Consider the following 25,206-nt stretch of genomic DNA (forward strand, 5'->3'; position numbering starts at 1 on the left):
AATATCACTCAGTGAATCCCACTACCTGGGATAAGGTATGTGTCAAGACTCATGCAAGGCCATCACTGCTGTGATTTAAAGGAATACGCCACCGTTTGTTGAAATAGGGCTTATCACGGTCTACCCTGGCTTTAGATAGGTGGGCCAACGCATTTTTTGTCTCAGTGCAAGTAATTAGGTTGGTTTTTTTTTGTCTTTTGTTGGCTCACTTTTACTCACAACATGCTAACCGGCAACATAGGATTCCATTCACTACGCTGAGCTAACTAGCGGCGGCGCTGCCGGTGTTGCACCGGACTAAAACAATGCATGCACAAAAAATGCGTTGGCCCACCTATCTACAGCTAGGGGAGACCGTGATAAGCCCTATTTCAACAAACGGTGACGTATCCCTTTAAGCTGCAGAGGAAAACAGAGAGAGGTTGGAGAAATATATGAGAATGTGATGATTCAACACCTAGTCAAACTATCAGCAAGACAGAGAGAGAAGAAGAGCAAATTGTGTTTGTATGTCTTAGTGAACTTCGGTGTGGAATTATCCAGAAAGTGTCAGCATGTGTGTTTGTTCATGCTGTAGAACAATGAGGAGGCAGAGAAAAGAGGAACGTGGAGGCTTGTTCCCTGTTCTCTTGCCAGGTGTTGCTGTGGACAAGTGCACACGCATGGTTTCACAATTTCATAACCACAGCAGTATAAGACGTTTTTCAGATTTGTATCAGATACTTGATCACCAGTATAAGAAGAAAGAACATGTATGATGCTGAAACAAAGCAGTGTGTTCTGCTAAGGCCGCACAGATAATTGAGTAAATTAATAAACAGTATTAATCCCAATATAACCATGATTGCACAAAATGAACACATGGCTGAAGAAATCAAGGTAAAACACTTGGGCACCACATCAGAGATGTGGGTTTAAATTCCCCATAGTGGTTTGCATCTGTGAGGGGGTCATTCATTTTCAATCTTTTGGTGATGCCATGCAGAGGTTTGTTTACCTGCACAGAAGGGAAGGATAGCGAGAATTTAGACACATTTAACTTTAACTTGCTGGCAGGTAAAAAAAAACAAACAGCTAGTGTAACTGGGGTTGTCTATTTTCTCCCTTAGCTAACAGTGAGCATGAGCCACAGTACAGGAGAGTGGATCAGTCTGAATTAGAAGGAAGAAAAAAAAAAAGCAGATGATGATTGTAGTAAGTTTGCTTAGCATCCATCCTGCTGTTGGCAGGTCTGCACCTACTGTTGCTCTGTTTTCAGGAGAGGAAATGTTTTATCCTCTGATCTCTTACTGTACAGCATCTAAAAACCTGAACCTAACATAGCAGGGGTTTTGGTTCGATGCCTATGCCTGTTGTAAGTGGTGAACCCACCATTTAATGGTCCTGTGTCTCTAATCAAACTGTGTACTGTGTACATTCCTTGAGACTACCACTCCATGGCCTGACTCCAGGCCACAGCGTTTCTACTCCAGGCACTTTTCTCAACAATCATTGAGATCTTTGTGAGTCATCATGTCTGCTCTCTGAGACCAGTTTGCCTTGAAGAGTGACCCTACCAGAAGCCTGGATCAAACCCAGACACATTGGAGGGATTACATTTTCCAACTCGAATCGGAGAGTTGAAAGATCTGAGAGGAAATTGATGACGTTTCTGAGCAAAGGGAAATTCCAAGGAAGTTCACGACAATGCCTTGTACTTCACACTTTCTTCAAACAAGCCCAACAGGATAGGTAACTCACCATGAATCATATCTAGCTCGTGAATTTGGGGTGATTCAGGCTTCTGATGTGGCTGCCTCCTAAACACCTCCATCTGGAACCTAGAGCAGTGATTCCCAACCTTTTTGACCTGTGACCCATTAAAATGAAGCAATGTCTCTTGCATGCATATGTCTACCAAAGACCAATTTTCCCTCTCATCCTTTTTATTTTAATACATTTAAGAGGTAAACTTCAAAGTAATTCACTAAGAAAAATGCAAAGATAAGAACAGATATCAAAACATAACAATAACTTTGTACAACCTGGATTGCCATGAAATTTGACGTTAAGACGTTTGTGGTCCCCAGAGAATGAAAGCTACTGACTTTGGTGATCCCCTGACTCTTCTTGTTGCGCTACTAGGAGGTTGACACTTTTAGTTTTGTTTTCCAGTGAAATGTCTTGACAACTATCGGATGGACTGACTGCTGTGAAGTTTGGTAAAGACATTCATGGTCCCCAGAGGATGAATCCTACTGACTTTGATGATCCCCTGACTTTTCTTCTAGTGCCACCATGAGGTTGACACTTTTAGTTTTGAGTGAAATATATCTTATATAATAAGATGGATAACCTCGCAATTTCAACAGACATCCACGCTCCCTTCAGGATGAATTATAATAACTTCGGTTCATGACCAAATACCTGCAAAACTAATGATATTCCGACTATACCATTTAGACTTGCCTCACAACTATTTGGAGGGTCCCAACCCCCAGGTTGGGCACCACTGACCTAGAGGGAAGAAAAGAAATTTAGGAAAGTTTTCAACAATGTCATGGACATCCGAGCCATCATCAAATAAGCCCAGCTGGACAGTGAGGCAAATGTAAAACCAAATGAAAATTATTCCTCTAAATATAAAAAAAAAAAAGGGGGATACACTTGATAGTATTGTATCTGTAAATATATCATCAGGTTTAGGGGGATATTTTAGCACACTGACAAGTTCTCACATTATCTCCAACTTATTGTTACATTGCTGTTGAATACTGAGCTGCCATTGTGTTGCCAAAAAATAGCTGTATTCAGTTTCATTGCCTGAAGGCGTTGGCTGAGAGGCAGAGCTGCATCACTTTAGGCTGAAGAGGCTTTAAAATGACTCACATCATCTGAGAATACATTCACACACAGGCACACAGGTGACTCAGCTCACTGTATTGCCTGAGAAAGTAGAAAAGCACTTCTTAAAAATGTTTTTACGTACAAACCACATTGAGGTGATTCATTATTTGTCTTTAAAACATGTATAGCCGTGTGTAATCACTTATAAGTTATTTGTTTTTCAGCAGTCTTCCTCTCTCTCACTGCCTTTCACTCCTGTGTCCTCATTTAATCCAGCTCTCTCCCCCCTCACTCTCTCTGTTAAACATTTACACAATGTGTGCGTGATTATGTGTGTTTGTTTTCAAACATCTGTATTCGTGCTCAGTATGCTGTCTGTATGTGTGTGTGTGTGTGTGTGTGGTGTGACAGTCTAGTGTCCGTGACAGTGTAGATTCATTATGGCTCAGCCCTGTGGTTTAAAAACTCTCAGGGAGCAAAGCACAAGGTCTAATTATCCGGCCAAAACAACACACACACACACACACACACACACACACACACACACACACACACACACACGCACGCGCACACACTCAAACAAACTCCAACACACACTCTGTCCTCTTTCAGTAGGAGGTAAAACCCTTTGTCCTGAAGACAGAAATAACTCTGAGGAACATTGTCGACCAGTCGGGTGTCACTGGCTGGCTGCTTGTGTTTTTGTTTGTGTGTGTTCAAGTGTGCGTGAAAGACAAAGAGCGGGAAAAAGACAGTATTTTTAACCCTTGTTTAACCATGAGTTACAGTAAGAGTGCATTGCTGTTTCCATCAGTGGAATGCAGGACCAAACACTGATTTATTGTGGCGTTTGCCTGTTCATAACCTGCTAGCTAAATCATTGTTTGAATGCTTGTCCTGTTTTATTTCAGCATTGCTACATTTATTTCTGATATTTTTTTAGCTTTGTGATGACTCCATGCACAAATTATACCAATCTAAGCTCTACTTTACTCATAAAATGTGGTCTGTATGCAAGGCCACATACACACATAAACGTTTAAAATCCTAAGTCACAATGTTAAAGCCTTAAACATGGATGGCATGAGTGATCTTGAACTACATACTTTCTGTTGTGTTGTCTCAGTGCTACAACCTGCTCTAGTCGTGTGTCCTCCACATTATTTTCCTGCTGAGGTGGTGAGATTTCCCTCACTTTTCATGCATCACGTACCTTGTTTGCATTTTAAAACGTGATGCTCACATTGCAGCGTAAAGCAATTGGAGGTGCAATGATTTTGGACGGGTGGACACACCAACTGTTACATTTTGTGCCAGAATCCAACATAGAGCAGAGAAAAGCTTGCTGGAATGATTTGGCAGTCACTACATAGCCACAACTGTAAAGAATAATGTGCAGACAGAGGTTTACATGTTCAGAGATGTAAGTGTAAACTGCATTTTTTAAACTTTTTATCCATGCTCTAACAAGAGAAATTATACTGTTTAGGGGAGGTTTGCATAGTTGCACAGTTTGCATTGTGTGTGTGTGTGCTTATGCTTGTGCTTTGTGCTTTTTGTAAGTGTAGCCTTGTTTAAAGAGCTATTTTTGGGAGGCAGCATAGTAAGTTGTGGTGACCAAACAAAATCACATGAGCTTTTTGGAACAGGCTGACTCAATGTTTCCACAGCAGTGGAAAAAAAAAACAGACAAGAAGAAGAGCAAGAATGAGATGAGATATTTAAAATCTTCTGCATCAGAGATGTGTCTAAAGGCAGAATCAATGGTTTCTTAACCTAAAAAAGAAATATGGAAATTATGTATAGAGTCATGCATTTCACATCAACTTTTCTATCCTATCATTAGCCTGATTTTGTACATTTTTCCTCTAGGTTTTCTGACCGAGTGTCCCAATTGAATACTACAATACTAATATTTGACAATTATTGCCATCCATTTTGCAAAACATTCCACAAGTTTTATTCTTCCTTCCTTCCAGGTAGCCATTTTTTCCATTCCTTTCAATACAAATTAACTTGCAGACACGTAAAACCTGATATGGATCATCACAGTGAACTTCAAGTTGACTTGTATTTTTTTCTCATCGTCTCATGCTGCTAAAGTCACTGATTAGTTTCTCACCGTAATAACTTTTCTGATTAAAGTCTTTAATGACGGTGGTAATGACTGGTGGGAAGTTCAGACATCCTTGCTTTTGAACCTAGCTAAATGTGCAAAGATGCCAAATTCACTTGTTTGTCCTCTGGCTTTGATTCGCAACATGATTTGCTACTGTAGAGCATATATGCAAATATCTGATGTTGGAGCTTCCCATCAACATTTGAACTCATCACCCAAGAAGACTTTTCAAATGTGTCTGCACTTTCATTAGAATGCAACAGTAATATAACTGATGAAAAATAAAGGTGACATCATTTTCATTGTGATGGATTCATAGACCTGCTGTTTGGAACCTGAATAGAAACTGATGGCTGCCTGAGATGCTGGAAAAAGTAGTAAAATATAAAACACTGTGGGATGTTGGAAATTAAACAAAACAAGATCTGTAGTAATTGGGATGAAACATGGAATCGTAATCAGCAGTATCCTTTAAAGTAGATCTGCTGATATCATCTTGTTTGATTGATTGGCTGAATGACTATGTGGTTGCTTCATTGGTTGACTTACTGTCTGTCTGGTGGTTTTTCTGGTTGATCGATTATGGAGTAAGTTGATTGGCTGACTGCCCGCTTGGTTTTCTCTCTTGACTTGTGGATGTTTTACTTTTTTGTGCATGTATATCAGAGAGAGAGAGAGAGAGAGAGAGAGAGAGAGAGAGAGTGTGTGTCAGTTGAACTACTTGTTAAAAGCCTGGAAAACAATTTGTGGCAGCAGGTTTTCTATTCTCAGATGATGGAAGGGGTTGTTTGAGGTAAGAGTTTAAAATGAGGAAACTATAAAGAGGATTGCCTGTGTGTGTGTGTGTGTGTGTGTGTGTGTGTGTGTGTGCGTGTGTGTCTGTGTGTGTATATATTCCTTCTGTAATCCTGAGGTATAAGGTTGAATATCAAGATTGTTTGGTGAAACTGGTTTTGGCTTTGTGTCAGACTCTCAGCCTGCAGTTTGTCAGCTGAGGAGTACATCTGCTTCTGATTGCAGTTGAAATCAAACCTCTCATCCTAACTCTGAAATGCGAACAATTACCCAAATAACAGACTAGCCCTATTGTCTACATGGTGTTTTTAATCACAGGTAATTATTTGTATTCCCAGGACACTTGATTTACTGTAACCTTTTTGACATTACTGTTTGTGTTTAGATTAAACAAGCGAGATACAACATGTTAATTTATTTTGGAGGTGCTGGTAGCTATATATTTTAGCCATTTTCCCCTGCACCCAGTCTTTATCCTGAGCTAAGCTAATAGCCTTCTGGCACTAGCTTTTTAATTAATACACAGACATGAGAGTGATATCAATCTTCTCATCTAATACAGCAAATAAGCACCTTTGCCAAAATGTCAAACTATTCTTTTGAATCCTTTGAATGAGTTGAAGAAACTCTGAGCGTGCACCTTCCACTATTAGACATCTGGTAATGATTAATATAAATGAAGCCAGGTGTGAATGCACTTGCCATGCACTGGATGAAGTAGGACAGTCATCTGATTACTCATCATCTGATCCAGAGGTGGTTTAAGACACATTGTATACAGATGTTGGTAGAATGTAAATGCATCATCTGTTTTAAAACCACATACATCAAGTCTCAGCTCCTCCCAGGTATACCACATCCTCCTGTTATGTTGTCATTGACAGCTTCTCCTGCACTTTCATTAGCTGTAGAATATGTATAGTAAGTGCCCACCATGACTACAGAGCAGAATATACTGTAATGTGGGAAAACATTTACAGATGGCATTTAGCATTTGGGGTCAAAACATCTGATTAATGTAATCTGAAGAGTTAAACCATATACAATAGTTTTAAGATTTCTGAAACAGCTGACTATCCACTTTTTTATTTATATAGTCAGGTATAACATCAATAGAGATAAACTGAACATATACTAGTGAAACAAGCTTTTAAGTAACTTTACTTTATATCTTGAGACTCATAAATCTGACAACGTGGTCCCTCACTCTGCAAACTGCAGACCATCTTGAAAGTTAAATCATTGCAGCGGTTCGTGAGGTGAGGAAAGAGCATATCATCTCTGCCAATTTGAAAACCACAAAGCCTGAGTCTGTCTTCCAAAGCTGCGTTGAGGAGAGACCAGTCTCTAATGTGCAATATGATAAACGCTTTTGCAAGCAAATTAACATTATTATTATTAATAATCATCATAATAATAAAGTTTTCACAACAAAAAAGTATATTTGCATATATAAAGACCAGAAAGGGTGTAACCTTGGAAAATAAATCAACCTTTTACTGCTTTTACGAAAGTTGCGCTTCAGTTGAAAATCCACTGCAACTTTATACTCAAAGGCGAAGCTCTAATATGTGTTGTCGAATGACAAACTTTTGAGGTTGTGTGGTGCCAAATGAAAAGAAGTGCTGAACTAATGACTGTTGGCTTTAGCTTCTACACCCACACGGGTCTTGATTTACGATGTCAAAAGTCCATGTTGTGGAGGGGAAAGCAAATTTTCAAAGAATTTTTTGGAGAGTTTGCACTGCCAAACACAACAGTTCCTTGATGACATTTGGGGAAATCAAGGCTCAGATTTAGCTGCAGCATAGTAAGTGTTGCTCTTTCTCCACTGCTGTCTCAATGCATGTTGATTTAAAGTTAGAAAGTTCATAATATGATGACTACTGGGGGAAATAGCCCATAAAAGAAGAAAGAAGTACCCCATGTCATGTCAGAATACAGTAAAGTGTTTTTCCAGATGTGTTTATGGAGACTTGTGCCTTTTTTCCAGAAAAATTAAGCAGTCCAGTTTTCTTCTTTCATGGTGGATTTAATTAAAACGAGACTATGAGTTTACAGCCACACCAGCGACTCTGTAAAGCTGCTCTTAGGCACAGCGATGCTTTGAACTAAATGCTAACATGCTGATGTTTAGCAGGTGTACTGTTCACTATGTTAACCATTTTAGTTTAGTTTGATAGCATGCTACCATTTGTGGATAAGCACAAAACAAAGTATTGGACACATTAACCTGATGATGGCGCTAGATGAAAAGAAAAGGGATCACCAAAATTATTACAGTTCATCCTCTGAGGACCACGAATGTCTGAACCAAAGTTCATAGCAATCCATCCAATAACTTGTTAAAATATTTCACTCTCTGAGTGGTGGAAAGACCCAACGTCCGACAGATAGTGTGGCTAATAAATATTCTCATGGTTGGTGTAGCCAAAAACACATGGTAAGAAAATGGTTTCCAGCAAAAATAGCCTGGTAGTTACCAGCATGTCTGGGAATAATAATGATTGAGATGTACCTCCTGTTTAAACATATGGGCTTAAGCACGCAATTTACATACTCAGATCTGATTAAGTTATCCTCTCCTGTTGCCACTACACAGGCTCATGACAAAGTGTTTCATTTCCTGAGCGATGTGTTTCACGTCGTTGTCATCACAGAGAATCGGGAGGCCATTGATCACAACGGTCAGCTTTCCTCCATTTAGTTTGAAGTTTTAAGTGAAAATAAATTTGATTGGTTGTATTCAGGTTGTTTCTTTGGATGTGTCTTCTACAATTGATTCCATGATTCTATCAGGCTTGTTAAACTGGTTCTGTACAGGAAATTGGGGTCACGTCTTGTTTAAATCAGTATTCTGGCAGCTCTTTGGTCACCTCTGATTGTTTGTTTGACTTGGTCACAGTCAGAAGCAGAATTAGAAGCAGACTGATTCAACACAGGGTTAACTACTCTTCCCCTCACCTGTTTCCTCCTCTTGCATTAGGGGTTTCTGTGGGTTTTGGCTCGCTTTTCGGATCAAACCACACAGCTTTGAAATTTCTCTCTTGCTCTTGTCCGTTAAGATCTTGTTTTTCAGAGCACGGTCTTGCCCTGGGGCAGAAGGCTTATTCTGTGCCAGTTGATGTCTGGATGGTATTGTAAAGTCCATCCGGCTGGGCTGTATTTAAAGGGCTTCATGCCAAAACAGAACATCTATCTTCCAGTGGAAAAACTGATTCCCACTCTAGTAAATGCCATAGTTATTCTTGTAAATGCTTCAGTTAGGGTGCAAGGTTTCCTTTTTAAACCTTTATTTAGTACAGCAATAATAGCTTACGGTGGATTTTTTAACCACAACTCTGCTTCACATTCAGACACCTCCAAGATTTCATACCTGAGAGCTGCCTAGTGCAACCACAGCCTACTGTCGGCTGCTAAGCGCTATTTTTGTGCTTTTACCATAAGTTCATTAATTTAAGAATTCTCAGTGAATCCTATGTTTTACTCCTAACAGGTTTGAACTAGAGCTAATAGGGAAATTATGGTAAGTAACTCGTGCAAGGCCTCGAACTATCAGCATCATATACTATAAGTGAAGTTACCAGATAATTTAAGTCATTCATTGTGGACATCCCCACCTACGTACCTTTCCTCAGCAACAGGAAGCTAGTTGTTTCTGGAGAGTGTTTGTTTAAGGAGGAGGTTTCTCGGCTAAAGGTCCTTTTTCTTCTGTCGACCAGGCAGATCCCTTATTTGTGAGAAGTTGCTGCTGCTGAAGCGAAACACCTGTTTCAGTCCACAGTATGCCAAGTGTGTCGGAATGACTGCAGAGAGATGTTTAAAATTAGCCTGGTCCTACCAGACTCTCGTACATTTCATTTGTACAGAGTCTGGCCACTCTCCATTGACAAGTGTTAACTTCCTTGAAGGCGGGTACTCTGTTGAAGTTTAAAACTATTGGATCTGCCCAGAGCCACTCTGGATCTGCCATAACCAATCGCTAACGTTTGGTCATGACGTATGTCATGTGCATGTGCAACAAGAGGTGAGACCGACAACTATCGGCTTATGTTTAGCATTAGCATCACTAGCGTTAGCCTTAGCCAACTCCTTCACCACAAACTTTTCCAGATCCCAGTGGGAAGGAGGGCCACAACATCATGGCCACCAACACAACTAAGCAAATATTGTTCTTGCTCGGGCTTTAACTTCTGGATATTTGGCAGCGTTGCTGCCACAATGGACCGAATGGCTTGCTCGCATCTTTCTCGCGCACGTCATAAAGTCATCGTTCTCAGCCACTCCCTCTGTTCGCTGATTGGACCGCCAAATATTTGGCCGGCGAAAACCCAAGACTATACTACGAACCCAGACAGAGTACTGAAGGGAAATGAAAATTGAGCGGAAGTAGGAGGCGGAGCCAGGCTAGTATAAAATAGTGAGAGACAGGAAAGACAGTTGAAGCCTCCAGTGTGAACGAACTATTAGAGGCCTAATCAAAATGTATGACGTATTCAGGGTTTTCTTGCTTGAGACTCTAAATATTTGGATCTGGATTTGATAGTTGCATTATGGGAAATGCAAAGTGGACAGTTAAGGGTTAGGGTTATGTATGTACATGTTGTAACTGGACAAAAAAATAAAACAAGTCAGAAAGATTGGAAGCCTTCAAGCTAATTCAAATGCATAAACACACATTGCACATATGCATTCATACACACACTGATGTTAGGAAATCACACCTGTAGACGCACAGAGTAAAGAGGGTTGTGGCAGGATGTAGAGAACTGTTCTAACTTGCTTCCTGTGGATGTAAATATACAGTATGCCAATGTGTCTCTTGGATTTGAAATCATCACGGGATTCCAACCCGAACATTTGATGCATATCACAACACGCTCAACACAAACATTTTGTGAAATGAGAGCACACTAAGCAAATGCCAATGCAAATTATTCAGTTGGACATATAATATAACTTCATGAACTGGACAATAAAGTGCTTTTTTTTAACCATTAACCACATAAATACTTGGAAAGCCAAATTAATTGAGATAGTGTTATGTTTGCCAAACACATCCCGATCTCTTCTCTTATATACTGTTTCAAAATACAAACAACAAAACACAAATCTTACCTCCTGCTCGTGGACTGTGTAAGTTAAGCAGGCAAACACGGTTATACATGAAATAAGACTGATCTTACATTTTTCCTCATAATACTTCTAATACTAGGATTAAGCATTGCTACTAGGTAGCCTGGATAGCTCACCTGGTTGTGCATGCACCCCATGTACAAAGGCTTAGTCCTTAACGCAGTGGCTGCAGGTTCAATTCCGACTTGTGGCCCTTTGCTGCATGTCATTACATCTCTGTGCTGTCCTGTCAATAAAGGCCTAAAAATGCCCAAAAAGTAATCTTAAAAAAAAAGTAGCTCTACTCTGCAATACACAAACAGTGCAATTTCTTTATTTGCATGTCTTCTACATAGATCATCAACAGGATGCTGACTGTTTGAAAAAATTAAAAAGTTAGCCTATGATGTCATTGGCGTTTTCAACGAGCTAGTGTTGGCTTATTTAGCTGCCTAGCTACAGATGCTAAAAACTGCTAGCGGCAGTTGTCATTTCAGCCAGCAACCATTGATTCATTGCAGGCTAGAAACAAGAAGCTGCTTTTGTCTTATTTGTGTTGTTTCAAAATGTTATCACTGTAAACTACTTACAGTATGTCGTGCGAAAGTGGAAAGTTTGACAGTTGTAGCACAGCTACTAAGTGGGGTGCGATTTAGTGAACGATCCATTTATACTGCTGTAGATCATCGTAGTTAAAGATTGTCGTATGTTGATACTGTAACAGCCCTTCTTCTCTCTGACCTCTTTTAATTCCAGGGGGTGGCAGGCAGACATAGACGGGTTGTGATCCATCCGAACCCGCTGCCACACATCCACCAGGAGCCGACCGTGCTGCTCTGCGTGGGCCTTCTGATCCTCCTGATTGGACGAATAATCTACTTGCAAGGCAGTACAAACAGCCAGGACAACTCTCAGGTTTAGCCTTTGGAAAACCCAGCAGACGTAGCATAATAATGTATATGTATTGAATCATTTTGGGGACCTGATTTTTTTCCAGTGGTGGAAGGAGACTTTGGACTTTGTCTATCTTAATTTCGATGGAGATAATTTGTTGACACCTTTGAGGAGCTCTGAAATGCCTGGATTTGTGTTTTTTCACCTCTGCTCCTTCACGGTCTCTGAGCCTTTGCAATGCTACCAAAGAGCCGGGAATTTGCACTTCTTTCCAGCGCAGAGGTGGTCATGTCACCTAAATATGCCTCTGTGCAAAATGACGCCTGTGGAAATTCAAATGTGCCTTGTACAGTTTCCTATTTACTTTTTTAGCTTCTTTTAAGGTGTTTTTATTGTACAGAGATTATGAATTCCTCGGGTGATCAACTCTGCAGACCCATTGTTGTTAAATGTGGGACAAGTCTGCAGATTTCCCCCCATATTTTCCCTCTGATGGTTTCAGGCAGGGAAAAATGATCTTGCACTCCTGTCTTGTCACGATCCAACATGCAACAGACTGATTTGTGTGGGAACCAACTTGCCCAAAGTAATCATTTTTATCCACCATTTAACACTTTGTTACCATGAGTTACATGTCTGCTTATGTCTACATAGTAAGACAATTAATACTGTATACCGACTGTACACCAGGGTTTCCACATTTTATCCTGATAATTTGAGTACTAAATGACACTGGAATCGACCTATGAGATCATCAAATGTCATGACAGGATGACTATTTCAGGGAGAAGTGAGATGGGCAATAGAAAAGTTGTTGTTGTCCTCAGCAACAAACCTTGTTCTGTGTGGCAGTACAGCATTTGGATTGTAAAAGACTGGAATATTTCGAGGGAAAGTCATCATCAGGAAATGCAGATCATTGCTCGCAAACACAAGTATTTCGTACCAACATGTGGTAGGGGAACCAATGCACTCTGGACTGACGAGCACAAACAATTAACAAACAATTAAACAATTAAATTACCCACACATACGCTTGTTTGCATTCATGAGCAAAGTGTCCATTTTGTTTTGCGTGTCATATTTCAATACCCTGGGTCAAGTTTAAGTAACAGTAGCTCCTCCCACCGGTTGGCTAATATGTAATCAGGTAATCTGTAATCAGGATTATTATCTCTTCAAAGGTACTTTCAATCGATTCACCAATCTTGCAGCTTTAAAAAAAAAAAAAAAGTGAGAACGCATTTCTTTGAAATTTCCACTAGTTTTCTAAACATCTATAGACATTTGTTATCTTGGAATTGCAAAATTAATGTTTTATCCATGTATTTCATGACTACTTTACAATTTTACAATTTACTGAACCTGCCCAGACAGATTTTAACCTCTGCATTGATCAGTTTTACACAAACAAAACCTCAAGCATTGATACTAGTAAGATGATACTGTACCATACTGTACCAAATGATACCATCCTCCCTCTGTACTGAAAAACGTGTGTTTCTGTAACCCCTAGAGCCAGGTTGAATGGTGAAGACACGTGACTTCCTCCCTATTGACTTAAAATCTAACATGAGATAACCAAGCATTTTTATAATCATTTTTTATCATTTTTATCACCAAATACTGTCAGTATACATGGATTTACAGGATGACTGTAAATAAAATAAAGCGTACTACTTTATATTTTCTACAGTCATCCTGTAAATCGATTCCCTCTTTGCTCTGATTGTTTTCAGCATTAAAACAAAGAGTTTGCACAAAAGCAGGAGCAGAATGCTTCAGCATTCTTACAATACTATGATTTGTAACTAATATGTTACTAAGCTGCCCAGTTAGTGAGTGGAACTCAAGAGCAAGATAATGAACAAAATAAATAATGGCATCATGTCAGTCATTTAAACCATTAAACAGTGTCATTTCCTGCTGTCTTGTTTACTATTGTTCTGTTTTGCATTGTTTTCAATATTTAAAGCAATTTCCTACAATACAGTGAGTGGTCTGTCACTGTTCTTTGTTTCAGCCTCTGGATTTAACATTAGCAGCAGAGACTGAATGTAGTTGGCAAGTATTGGTTTGTTGACAAGGTCATGTCATCCGTTTATTAGCCCAGTGATTCAGACCTGGCCAAGTCTCATCATGCCTGCCAGGTCATTAAACACTCAGAGAGAGATTTTTGGACGACAACCAAACACGGAATCATGCAGAGTCAAAGAGGGGTTTGTCACTGACTAGTTAGCCAACAGCAACATATCAAACAGTGGTTATGCAGGCTTCAGATAAGGTACATGTATTCTTATCTTTGAACTCTTTAGGCTTATTAAAACATATCGGTTCGGTTGTCATGTGACGAACCAGCAAAAGTAGGCTATTGTTTTTGTATGTTTTAGGTTTTGGCTTACTAAAAATGCATGTTACCACTTACAACTAATTAAAACTGAACCCGAAAAACTATAAACAGCTGAGTAGCTTGCGGAAGTGTAAAAACAATTGCCAAACCAATCAGTTAATTCTCATCATTGAAGCCTTCTTTCTTTTAAAACCAACACATACTATTTCAAAACACTTCCGATTAAGCATAAATCTATGTGTGGCATTGCCAAGTTTGTTCAATCAGTGTCAGAAAAGCTATTTGACTGAGATCTGAATATAATAATGATCACACTCACATTTAAAGCTTTAATCTTTAATGGAAGTTTGGCTGTTTCAAGTGAGTGTTAGCAGCACTGCAGATAATGTGTTGTTATGCGTGTTACATGTGTTGAATTTAATCTTCTAAAACAAATTAGTTCACTGTTGCTCGCTCCCTGTGAGGTTATCCGACAGCAATTCAGAGCAGCAACAGAAGTTGGTTGTAACACACTTGATAACTAATTTCATCTGAGTCTGTTTTTGAGTCACGCTGATGTTTGCACAGTTGTGTCAACATGAATGCAAATCAGATAAAGTGTGATCCTGGCTTTCATCATCCTTAAACTCTCATTTCAGCAACTTTCACATCTGTTTAATCTCATGCTTTAATAGTGTTAAATTAGTGGTTCAGCCACGAAGTTTCATTTTCAAAAAATGAGGCTGTCTTTTCTGTTACTGTAGCTTGTTGACATTTGTTTTTACACACCACACTGAATCAAGATTTTTTTTTCTGTTTCTTCCTCATCCTAATCCTGTCTTCCTGGAAATGCATGTCTCAGGCTCGTCTTCCTGTGTGCCAAAGTTATCCACTTTGCTTTTCCTCCGCTGTGACTGCATTTTGATTTCTGATATTGTGCCATGTGAAACCTAAGACCTCATTTTGAAGTACTGTATTACAGCTGGAGTGTGAGAGGAGAGCATGGCAGGGAGGAAACCGAAAGATGAATTATCGTCTTCTGAAACTGATATGGAAACCTGGTGATGAGTTGATTCCCCGCCTATCATTGAAGGTGTTACAGTTCAGAAACAGTTGTGTGACATTCAGGGTTTTACTGACAAAATCATATTGCATAATTATGTGTGTTTGAGCTTTTAGGATTATAACAACAGAAAAATCACTCAATATCTATGATCTATTAACAGTCAAATAAACATTTATACTCCCGTTTTTTTTTTTTTTTTATTGGAATTGTTAAAAAGATAAAATATGAAATATGGGAAACCCAGAGACACTGTGGTGTGTTGTGCTTCGCTGCAAATGCTGTACAGAAATGCATCTCTTGGAGCCTGTTTGTGCAGAAATGGAAACAAACTAATCTGAATGACTCCAAATGACCCAGTACAACTGTAGCAACATGTTGTCTGTTTTGTTTATACTGTTATTGTACACTGAAAATATTGTAATAAAACTGTTTTGATTGCTTTAACATGCATTAAACTGTTGTAAATAAAGCTTTTACATCTTTTTAAAATTGCATGAGTGGTTTGTAAGTTGCTTTTTTTTCAACAGAAACATTATTGTATTCATTAGCAGGAAGTAAGTGCATTTACTCAAGTACTGTACTTATGTACAATTTTAATATACTTGTAATTTAGTGGAGTATTCCCATTTTGTGCTACTTTGTACTTCTACTCCACTACTTTCCAGAGGGAAATATTGTACCTCACAACATTTTTCTGACACATTGATGAAACCACTAAACAGTGATGAAAGTAGTTGAAATTAAAATTACTTAAGGTTGATACCTTAAACAGCTACAACTGTTTACCTGTTAATAAGTCAATTCAATATCAATAATAAATAAATTATAATTATATAACAATAACAATTATAAATAAAAAAAATGGTTAAACTTAAAAATGCAAGTTTACCTGCTGACTGAAAAATGTGAATGAACTTTGTCTTTATGAGTTTTGAATATGCCAATTGAGTTAACTGATATTAAGAAAACAAGTTAAAAAAATAAGTTCAATTAACAACTCCTCAGTCATACTGACATTACATATTACATTACAGACAGATTTGCTTACCTCATCGTCACTCATCTTCAACTGCTTATCCTCAACTGTTTATTTGCAAGTCAACAGAGATTGGCTTACCATTTTACATTCTCACAGTTGGAGGAGTCTTCATTCATAAAGGCTTTACAATGCTTTAAGTTTGCCAATATGCTGATAAATGCTTCCATCCATCCATCTTCGGCCGCTTATCCGGGGTCGGGTTTTGGGGGCAGCAGCTCCAGCAGGGGACCCCAAACGGCTCTTTCCCAAGCCACATTAACCAGCTTCGACTTGGAGATCCCGAGGCGTTCCCAGGCCAGGTTGGAGATATAATCCCTCCACCTAGTCCTGGGTTTTCCCTAAGGCCTCCTCCCAGTTGGACATGCCTGGAACACCTCCCTAGTAGGGTTGGGTATCGTTTGGGGTTTTTCCGATACCGGTGCCTGAACTGATATTTTTTTTAAATCGTTTTAAAAGTATGTCTACATTTAAAAAAGAAAACATGAGCACAACACGACAGTTGGCGACATTGAAGAACGGCTTGTTTATTGCTAAGGCCAAATGGTCCAAATTAAATGATTTATTAAAAATGTAATAACAATAACTTATAACAATAACTTATTTCAACAGTAAATTGCTGGTAAACCACAAAAACAACCACTAGATGGAAAAAGGGTATTTTACAATAACTTTGAAAGCATCACGAAGCTGGCGAGGCAAGTTTCAAGTGAACCGTCTGTGTTGTTTTTCGGCAGCTGCAGACTGTTAACGTCTCGGTGTTGGAATCCTCTACAGTGAAATACAGTCACACCGTTTAACGTTAGCTGTCAGCATTTTAACCGTGTTTAATCCAGCTGCTAGCTAACGGTAGGCTAACGTTACCTGCTGTCAAGTGTATTATGTTAACTAGCAGTGTTGGAAAAGTTCACTTTCTACATGAACTAGTTCAAAGTTCAGTTCACAAATTTTAAAATGAACTAGTTCAGTTCATACTTCAACATTTTGAACTAAGTTCACAGTTCCAAAAATGAACTAGTTCATAGTTCAATTCAATTCAATTTTATTTATAGCATCAAGAGTAACAAGAGTTATCTCGAGACACTTTACAGATAGAGTAGGTCTAGACCACACTCTATAATTTACAAAGCCCCAACAATTCTAATAATTCCCCCAAGAGCAAGCAGAGCGACAGTGGCGAGGAAAAACTCCCTATTAGGAAGAAACCTCGGACAGACCCAGGCTCTTGGTAGGCGGTGTCTGACGATGCCGGTTGGGGATGTGATGAACAGAGGCAATAATAGTCACTTTAAAGATAAGGAATAGTGACGTCAAATGACAGTTGTAGTAGTTCATGTCATATCAGTGCGCAGCATGACATTGCAGGGCACCGCAGAGCTTGGCAGGGAGTGCAGCAGGACCACGGCGCAGCTGCAACCAAGATCTTGGTGCCAATGTGCTCCAAGGAAATACGCTGGGTGAGAAAAAAATCAAGGACTCCGGGGAGTAAACTCCTCAGAGCCCGTTTAGTAACAGGCATCCCGTGGGACGGGATGCACAGAGATGAAAAGTGAGAGGAGAGAGCAGTCAAAGGAAGGAAGGAAGGAAGGAAGGAAGGAAGGAAGGAAGGAAGTCCCCCAGACAGTCTAAAACTATAACAGCATAACTAAGAGCATAACTAAGAGAGACAGGCAGTTTAAGGAGAGGAGCATTTTTTAGTTCTTTTTTTATGTTGCTTCAGTTCAGGTTTGCTGTGGATGTGACTGAAGTGCGGATTTTCTTTTTGAAAGCCGGCGGGCAAAGTTTGCACAGAAATGTACGATTTATCCCATCCTCACCGACCTTTAACCTTAAAACTCGTTTAAATGATCATACGACGCCTCCTTGCTGCTTCGTCGCCTCCATGCTGCTTTTTGTTTTGATGACACATGCGGCGGTGCGACACTGGTGGCTGCTGTTGCCAAATTGGGTGTTTTTTCCGCTACATATTAAGGCCTGTTTACGGTGTGTTTTAGCCGGGTTTTCGCCTGGAAGGCTCTATAGAAACCTGGCACCCTATTGAACGAAGTTAAACTGAGAGAGCGTGCCGTTCACAGACACCAGAATGAACAAGTTCACAGTAACGTTCATCAGGCAGTAATACAGGACGTTCAGTTCACATTTGCCCAAAATATGAACGAGTTCATGAACTATCGTTCAATGAACGCGTTCAGGCACAACACTGTTAACTAGTGTCACATGCAGCAATGCTTCTGTTGCTTCTAATATCCGTTTCGGAGCATCGGAGGGCAGCACTGGCATTTCAGTAGCACCGAAATGAGGCACCGAAATCCGCGTTACTATTCGGTCCAGTAGATACCGGTTGTTAAGGCACCGGTGCTGTATTAACACCGGGTGTCAGTACCCAACCCTACTCCCTAGGGAGGCGCCCAGGGGGCATCCTTACCAGATGCCCAAACCACTTCAACTGGCTCCTTTCGACATAAAGGAGCAGCGGCTCTACTCTGAGTTCCTCATGGATGACTGAGCTTCTCACCCTATCTCTAAGGGAGGCGCCAACCACCCTCCTGAGGAAACCCATTTCAGCCGCTTTTACCCTGGATCACGTTCTTTCGGTCTTGACCCAGCCTTCATGACCATAGGTGAGGGAATGAAAATTGACCGGTAGTTTGAGATCTTTGCCTTCTGGCTCAGGTGCAATAAATTGAACGTAATACCGCCCCAGCTGCGCCGATACTCCGACCAATCTCCCACTCCATTGTCCCCTCGCGAACAAGACCCCAAGGTATTTGAACTCCTTCACTTGGGGTGATAATGCTTTAAAAACTTAATTTAACGAATTGACTGAACTCTCAGTAGTAGAATCCCTCAAGTCAAGTCAAAAGACTACAAGTTAGAAGAGTTGTTCAAAACAAAAATTAGACATTTAATTTGAATTAACTTGAAATCAATAAAACCAGTGTTAAGTTAATGAGAAAATATTATTTAATTCCATTAAATTCCTGTCTGATGTATAGTGTACTTAATAAGGTTTTAAGTTGTGTTTATATGTTATGGTTTTACAGCTTGGATTTAAATATAAGGGTGTGGATACTTCTACCAATTAATGTAACATGATAAGAAATCAGATATAAAAATAAAACATACTATAACAAATACACTATACCATAAACTAAATGTCCTTAGTTTTGAACCATAAACAGATATTGGTAAAAAAATAAAATGTTTAAAATCTGTAGTTTTATTCATATGTTTAAAGGAAAAATAATGCATTTAACACATTATAGGAAGAAACACAAACATATTTGTATCTTTTTTAAATCTGGGTATGGCCCAGCACCAGCATTGGTTCAGTTTAGGTCATTGTACTTTGTTGGCATACAAGTTTATTTAGGTGAAATGAGGACAGATTTTCTTTTTCTTTTTAATCTGTCTTAGACTGACTCTCCCTTATTTTTTTTCTTCCTCTTGTCCTCAATGCATCTGTTTGTGTGTGTGTGTGTGTGTGTGTGTGTGTGTGTGTGTGTGTGTATGTGTGTATGTGTGTATGTGTGTGTGTGTGTGTGTGTGTGTGTGTGTGTGTGTGTGTGTGTGTGTGTGTGTGTGTGCATGCTTGCTCATCTGCAGGACATGGAAAGTATGGTGCCTTCCACAGCTTGGCACAAACACATGCTCAGATAATTATGTCTTCCACACATAGACGCACACACACATATACACACACAACTCATTAACACACTTATACACATGATCACATGCATAAATGGCTCCTACGTGTGTGCACACACACACTCACACACGTGCAGCAGAGAAAAGAGAAAGAGAGAAGTAACAGTTTTAACCCTTTGTGGTTTCAAAGATAGAGGACAGAAAGACCCACACAGCAGATTTACTTTTGTAAAGGTAGCCTACTACAGTAAGTGTTTTCAGAAAATACTTGTTAGTAATGACCCTGGGGGAAGGGTGACCATATTTTGAAAATTCCAAAAAAGAGGACACTCGGCCCGGCCCGGCCTTTTAAAATAAATAAATAATATGAAATAATGTTCTAAATATGACCTCTTCTGTGTTAGAAGATCCAGCTTCAACAAAATATCTCTTAATACCTTTTGAATGTAATAAGATAAATAATAGACACTGAAACATATGTGCCAGCTTTGCACACGATGCAGTCTGCCTCCCACTTGTCCGGTCCCGACCGGGACGGTACGTGGGAAATCTTTTTTGCAGTTCAACTGTGAGTCTTGTTTTATGGTTCTGCGGAGGCTCCACGCAGAGCTATTGCTGTAGCCTACTTAGTGGACTGATGTTTATACTTGTGCGCTGGTGTGTGCGTCAAGCCGGCGTGTGTGTGTAAGTGTGTGTGTGTGTGTGTGGGGGAGTGCGTGATATAATAAAGCAAGGGAGAAGTGAGAGAGTGACGGTGATTATCTTCAGAGTGAGTAGTGATGGCGAGCGAGTACGACTCTAGTCATAGTGAGAGAAACGAAGTGTCTCCCCTGTGTTTTCTGACCACGGTGGGAAATCTTTAGCAGGAAACGCTTTGGCATTTCGTGTGCAATACTGCTCCACTGTCTGCTCTGGTCCCTGTGTATGTGCGCGTCGCAGAGCCGCCCACAAAGCAGCCTCTTGGGAATTATGTCACACAACAAAGTACCATAGTATTGTGTGCAAAGCGCCAGTCAATTTAAGTACATGCTTAAAGTGATGGTTCGGAGTAATTTCACCCTAGGGTCCTTTGCACCATGACTTCGAACAAACACCTTTTCCCAAATTTTCACCTGGTCTAACATTGGAAGAGTTAGTCGCTGAATAGCTTAAGCGTAATCACTTAACATTACCCCACTAACAATCCGAAATGATACTACGCGTCTACACTAGTATATTAGTTAATATAAACGATGGATTGTAAAGTTTGTAAGTACACCAGAAGGTTATTGTAAATAATTTGGCTCGCTGGCTTCTGCTCTCTGTTGTTGTTGTTGCTGTTAAGACGAGTGCTTAGGGACATCTACAATATAACAACAAGAAGATGCAACAAAAATATTTTTTAATTTAACTTATTTTTTAAAGTAAGTGCTGTAGTATAACTAGCAGGAGACAAGTAATAATTGAGGTAAGTTGGGAGACATTACCTTATTTAATCATTAAATTAATATATATTTTTGTTGCATCTCTTTTCGGTGTTGTAATTTGTAGATGTCCCTAAGCACCTTACTTCCCGGTAGTAACAGCAGCAGCAGCAGCAGCAGAAGCCAGCAGGCAAGTGTTATTTACATAAACTTCTGGTGTACTTACAAATTTTACAATCCATCGTTTTATGAGTGCATAACCTATTTGTACTACTGTAGACGTTTGGTATCATTTCGGGCATTATTAGTGGGGTAATGTTAAGAGACACTTCGGATCCATTAGCCTCGCGCGCGTGAGCTATTCAGCTGATAACGCTACGCTACGCTAACGCTCCCAATGTTCGACCCAGGTGAAAAAAGCTTCTGGGGGGGTGTTTGGCTCGAGGTCATGGTGCAAAGGACCCTAGGGTGAAATTACTCCGAACCATCACTTTAAAGGTCCCATGAAAAACATTGAAAACCCGACATTTTCATGAATTTATAAAACCCCCCCGGACGCCCCAGACAGTACGTAAAAAGTGGACACGTCCGGGCAAAAGAGGACGTTTGGTCACCCTACCTGGGGGAAAACATATAGGGTCATCGGCAGAGCATTCGAGTCATGGAGGGACCGTCATTTGGTTTTTGAGATCAAAAAATGGTTTTTGTAACTTCTTTTCTTTTTATTGGACAGGTAAGCTAACATTACAAACATTACTAGAGAGCATTTGAAATATATGTGGTTAGCTTGCCTACTAGAGCGGACAAAATAGCAGCTAGCTTACTTAGCAAAATACTGTCTTGAATGGATAACGGCAGCTAATTCATCCAGAATCCCAGGGCTGATCTGGCTGCTAAATTGGCTAGCTTGGCTACTTCATCAGCTAACTATACGAAGCAACAGCAGATCCCTGCAGCCCATAGCCTAGCTTAAGTTAGATTTAGCTAGTTGGCCGCCCCTGCCTTGCATCACTCTTGGATTAGTAGAAAGCAATTGATAGTTATACAGTTTTGTTTTTCACTGTTACATCATTTATTTTTGGATAACATTAACACTGTTTGTCCTATTACGCAAGTTAGTATCGTGGATCGTGTTAGCTGATGAAATTATTTGGCAAGCTAGCCAACTAACATATCCAATCGTATTTTTGAGCAATAATGTTAGCAAACAAGCAAGCAAAAGTTAGCCAGCAAGCTGTAACTTAGGTATGGATGGATGGATCTTGCATTAGTTGCTTCATAGTCTCGCTTTGCAAGACCATACGCACGCTGCGGAGCGGAGGAGGGTCTGGCTACTCCACATTCTAGGATGGGAGAAAAATGTACTCTGGTTTATTGGCATTTCTTTAAACCAATCACAATCGTCATGGGCGGTGCTAAGCTCCACACAGAGCCACTATAAAATAGTTGTGCGAGAGAAAACTCAGATTGGAAAGTTAGTCTAGCTAGCTGTCTAGATTTACCATGCAGAGATCTGAGGAGCAGTCAACAATAGTCCTTAATAAATCCATTGGAGTTTAAAATTCCAACACAAAGAAAGCAGAAGGAAATGGAAAATACATGCATCCGGCAGAATTTCCTGCAGCACCGGACCGATCCCGGAAGTGTAACATCAAGGATATAGACTAGTTGGTATATAACGTTAATAGATAAACCAGAGACGGTTTAGAACCAAGACACCCCAACTCGGAGTAGATTCCTGTATAAGTGTCACGTGGGCTTCGCCACTGCCACGCCTCTTTAGGAGACTAGCTGCAGGTCCGAGTGTATTGATTCCGATGGGAGAAGTGAACATGAACAAAGATTATGAGCGACTCTTTCGCTCCATACTCACCAAAGTATATTTTGGACCCATTTCTCAAAAGCCACATACTGTATCTCGAGGACATTCTGACATTAACATTTTTCAGACGGACACATCAGGAGAAAATTTACTTTGTTTGAGACCTGTTTCTGTGTCAGGACCAAACTTTCGCTAGATCTGGCAACACAGAGAAGCTAACGTCAGTTAACGTTTGTGAGCGCCCTAACAAAACTAATCTTTTGCCATTTATGCACAAGAAGATAAGTTGCCCAGCTCTACTGTAGTCCAGTGTGGGAGTGTGTCCCAGCAGAAGTCCTGCCTGTGGTGTAAAACTTAATAGTAAAACTAAGGCTACTGATTACACAGGAAGCACTTCTAATCATGGGTACACTTTGTGGTTTTCAACGGTTTGGTTGCAACCAACACCTGTGTCCTCCAAACTACTGCTACCTACTGTGTAAAACAGAGAAGGATCCAGGTGTGCACATCATTTCCTGACTGACCTTTCATTCTCAACTTCTCCCTGTCACTCTCTGTCTCTACCCCACACACACACACACACACATACGTGCACAGTATGTGAACCGCCCGTTGGCTGTGTGTTTAGTGTGTTGGGGCCAAGAGGAGACATATTCAGGATGCTGTGGTCAGAGACCTCCAGTCTATTCTCTTCCTCTATTGATTGCTGTGTGTGTCTGTGTGTGTGTGTGTGTGTGTGTTGTGTGAGCCACAAATGGTGTAGGAAGTATTCAGATTCTTTACTTGAATAAAAGTACAAATACCATGATGTAAAAATAAATCATTCCAAGTAAAAGTCCTGTATTTACAAGTGCAAATAAAGTATTATCAGCTAGAACACAAGTAAAAGTACTCACTGTGAAGAATTACGGTGGCCCTGAGAGGCCACAACACGCAACAAAAAGAAAACGCACGCAAATAAACCACAGCACGCAACAATAAGACAACACATGCAAATAAACCACAACACGCAACAATAAGACAACACATGCAAATAAATCACAACACACAATAATAAGACAACACATGCAAGTAGCCCACACCACAACAGATTTTCCAGGGGACACTTTTAAGTGATGCACACGTGCCTCAACCATTGGCGTTTCCGGTACATAGACAGACCAACAACAAGACAATTTTAACAATTTTATTCATCACTAAATTCACTTCTGAGTACGTTTTAGGCGAGAAATGAACTCTTTAGATTTCGAATATAGGCAGTCTTGTGAAAATCGTTGCCGAATTGACAATTTGCTTCAAAGTTTTCGGAATTGAGTAGCTCCATAAAGTGACGCGACAGCCAGCTAGCGCCTGCTAGGGCCGCTAGCTCGTCGCTCAGACAGTCATGCTCGGAGACCCCGCTGTAAGCTGGAGGTCTCTCAGACCGCTCTCGTAAATAAGAGGTTTTTATTTCACCGTTGACGGTTCGTTTGTTTAAATATCAAAACACATGTCCATCATAACATTAAAAAGAACTTGTGGTTAGCTGCATTTTCAAAGTTAAACTCCACAAGAGCTTGCAGGCTTAACAAACGCTGGCTCACACACACACACACACAAACACACACACAGGCGCCGATACATAATAATAAAATACTGAGCACCCACGTGTGCCAGACAGCCAGTAGGCTACATTCATTTAAAATTAAACATTGCAGTTGGTGCTAAGTGGAGCGTCTGTCATAGTGTGATTGGTTATGTCGGTGGCATTGATTCTTAATTTCCCACGAAGCTGATCGTGGTTACGTGTCAGTTAAACTTTTCATCTCCAATCCTATCTGTATTTGTGAGAAGTGGCGCTGTCCTGAGTTGAAAGCATACTTTACGGCTTTATTATCGAGTTAAGCCGCTGTCCATTTCCTAAGGTTCTGAAATGCAAACAATTTTTGACTAGTTTTTTTTTTTAAAGGGCATGCGCCCATGAGCACCCACGGGGGCAAACATAAATCGGTGCCTATGCACACATGATAATTTCACATAACACTAATAGGGACACCTAGTGCATAGGCCTATTTCTTTTGATAATTTAAACTGACTTAAACTAATACACTAATAGTCGGGATCACGTTCCACTCTTTTGAATAAGTTAGGTGTGTTAGAGCTAAACCATAAAC

General features: G+C 40.1%; 1 protein-coding gene across 2 annotated transcripts in view; it reads left to right on the forward strand.

Annotated features, from left to right (window-relative positions):
• Positions 1-15,628, forward strand: part of LOC120547507 — a 28,193-nt gene extending 12,565 nt beyond the window's left edge. The window contains exon 4 of one of the 2 annotated variants that reach the window (XM_039782942.1): positions 11,612-15,628. In XM_039782942.1, coding sequence (XP_039638876.1) covers positions 11,612-11,776 — 165 coding nt within the window. In that variant the 3' untranslated portion in view covers positions 11,777-15,628. The remainder of the gene's footprint in view (positions 1-11,611) is intronic. The other variant, XM_039782943.1, reaches the window with a different exon arrangement.
• The last annotated feature ends 9,578 nt before the right edge of the window (positions 15,629-25,206 follow it).

Source organism: Perca fluviatilis, chromosome 19 (assembly GCF_010015445.1).
Source record: "Perca fluviatilis chromosome 19, GENO_Pfluv_1.0, whole genome shotgun sequence".
NCBI lineage: Eukaryota > Metazoa > Chordata > Actinopteri > Perciformes > Percidae > Perca > Perca fluviatilis.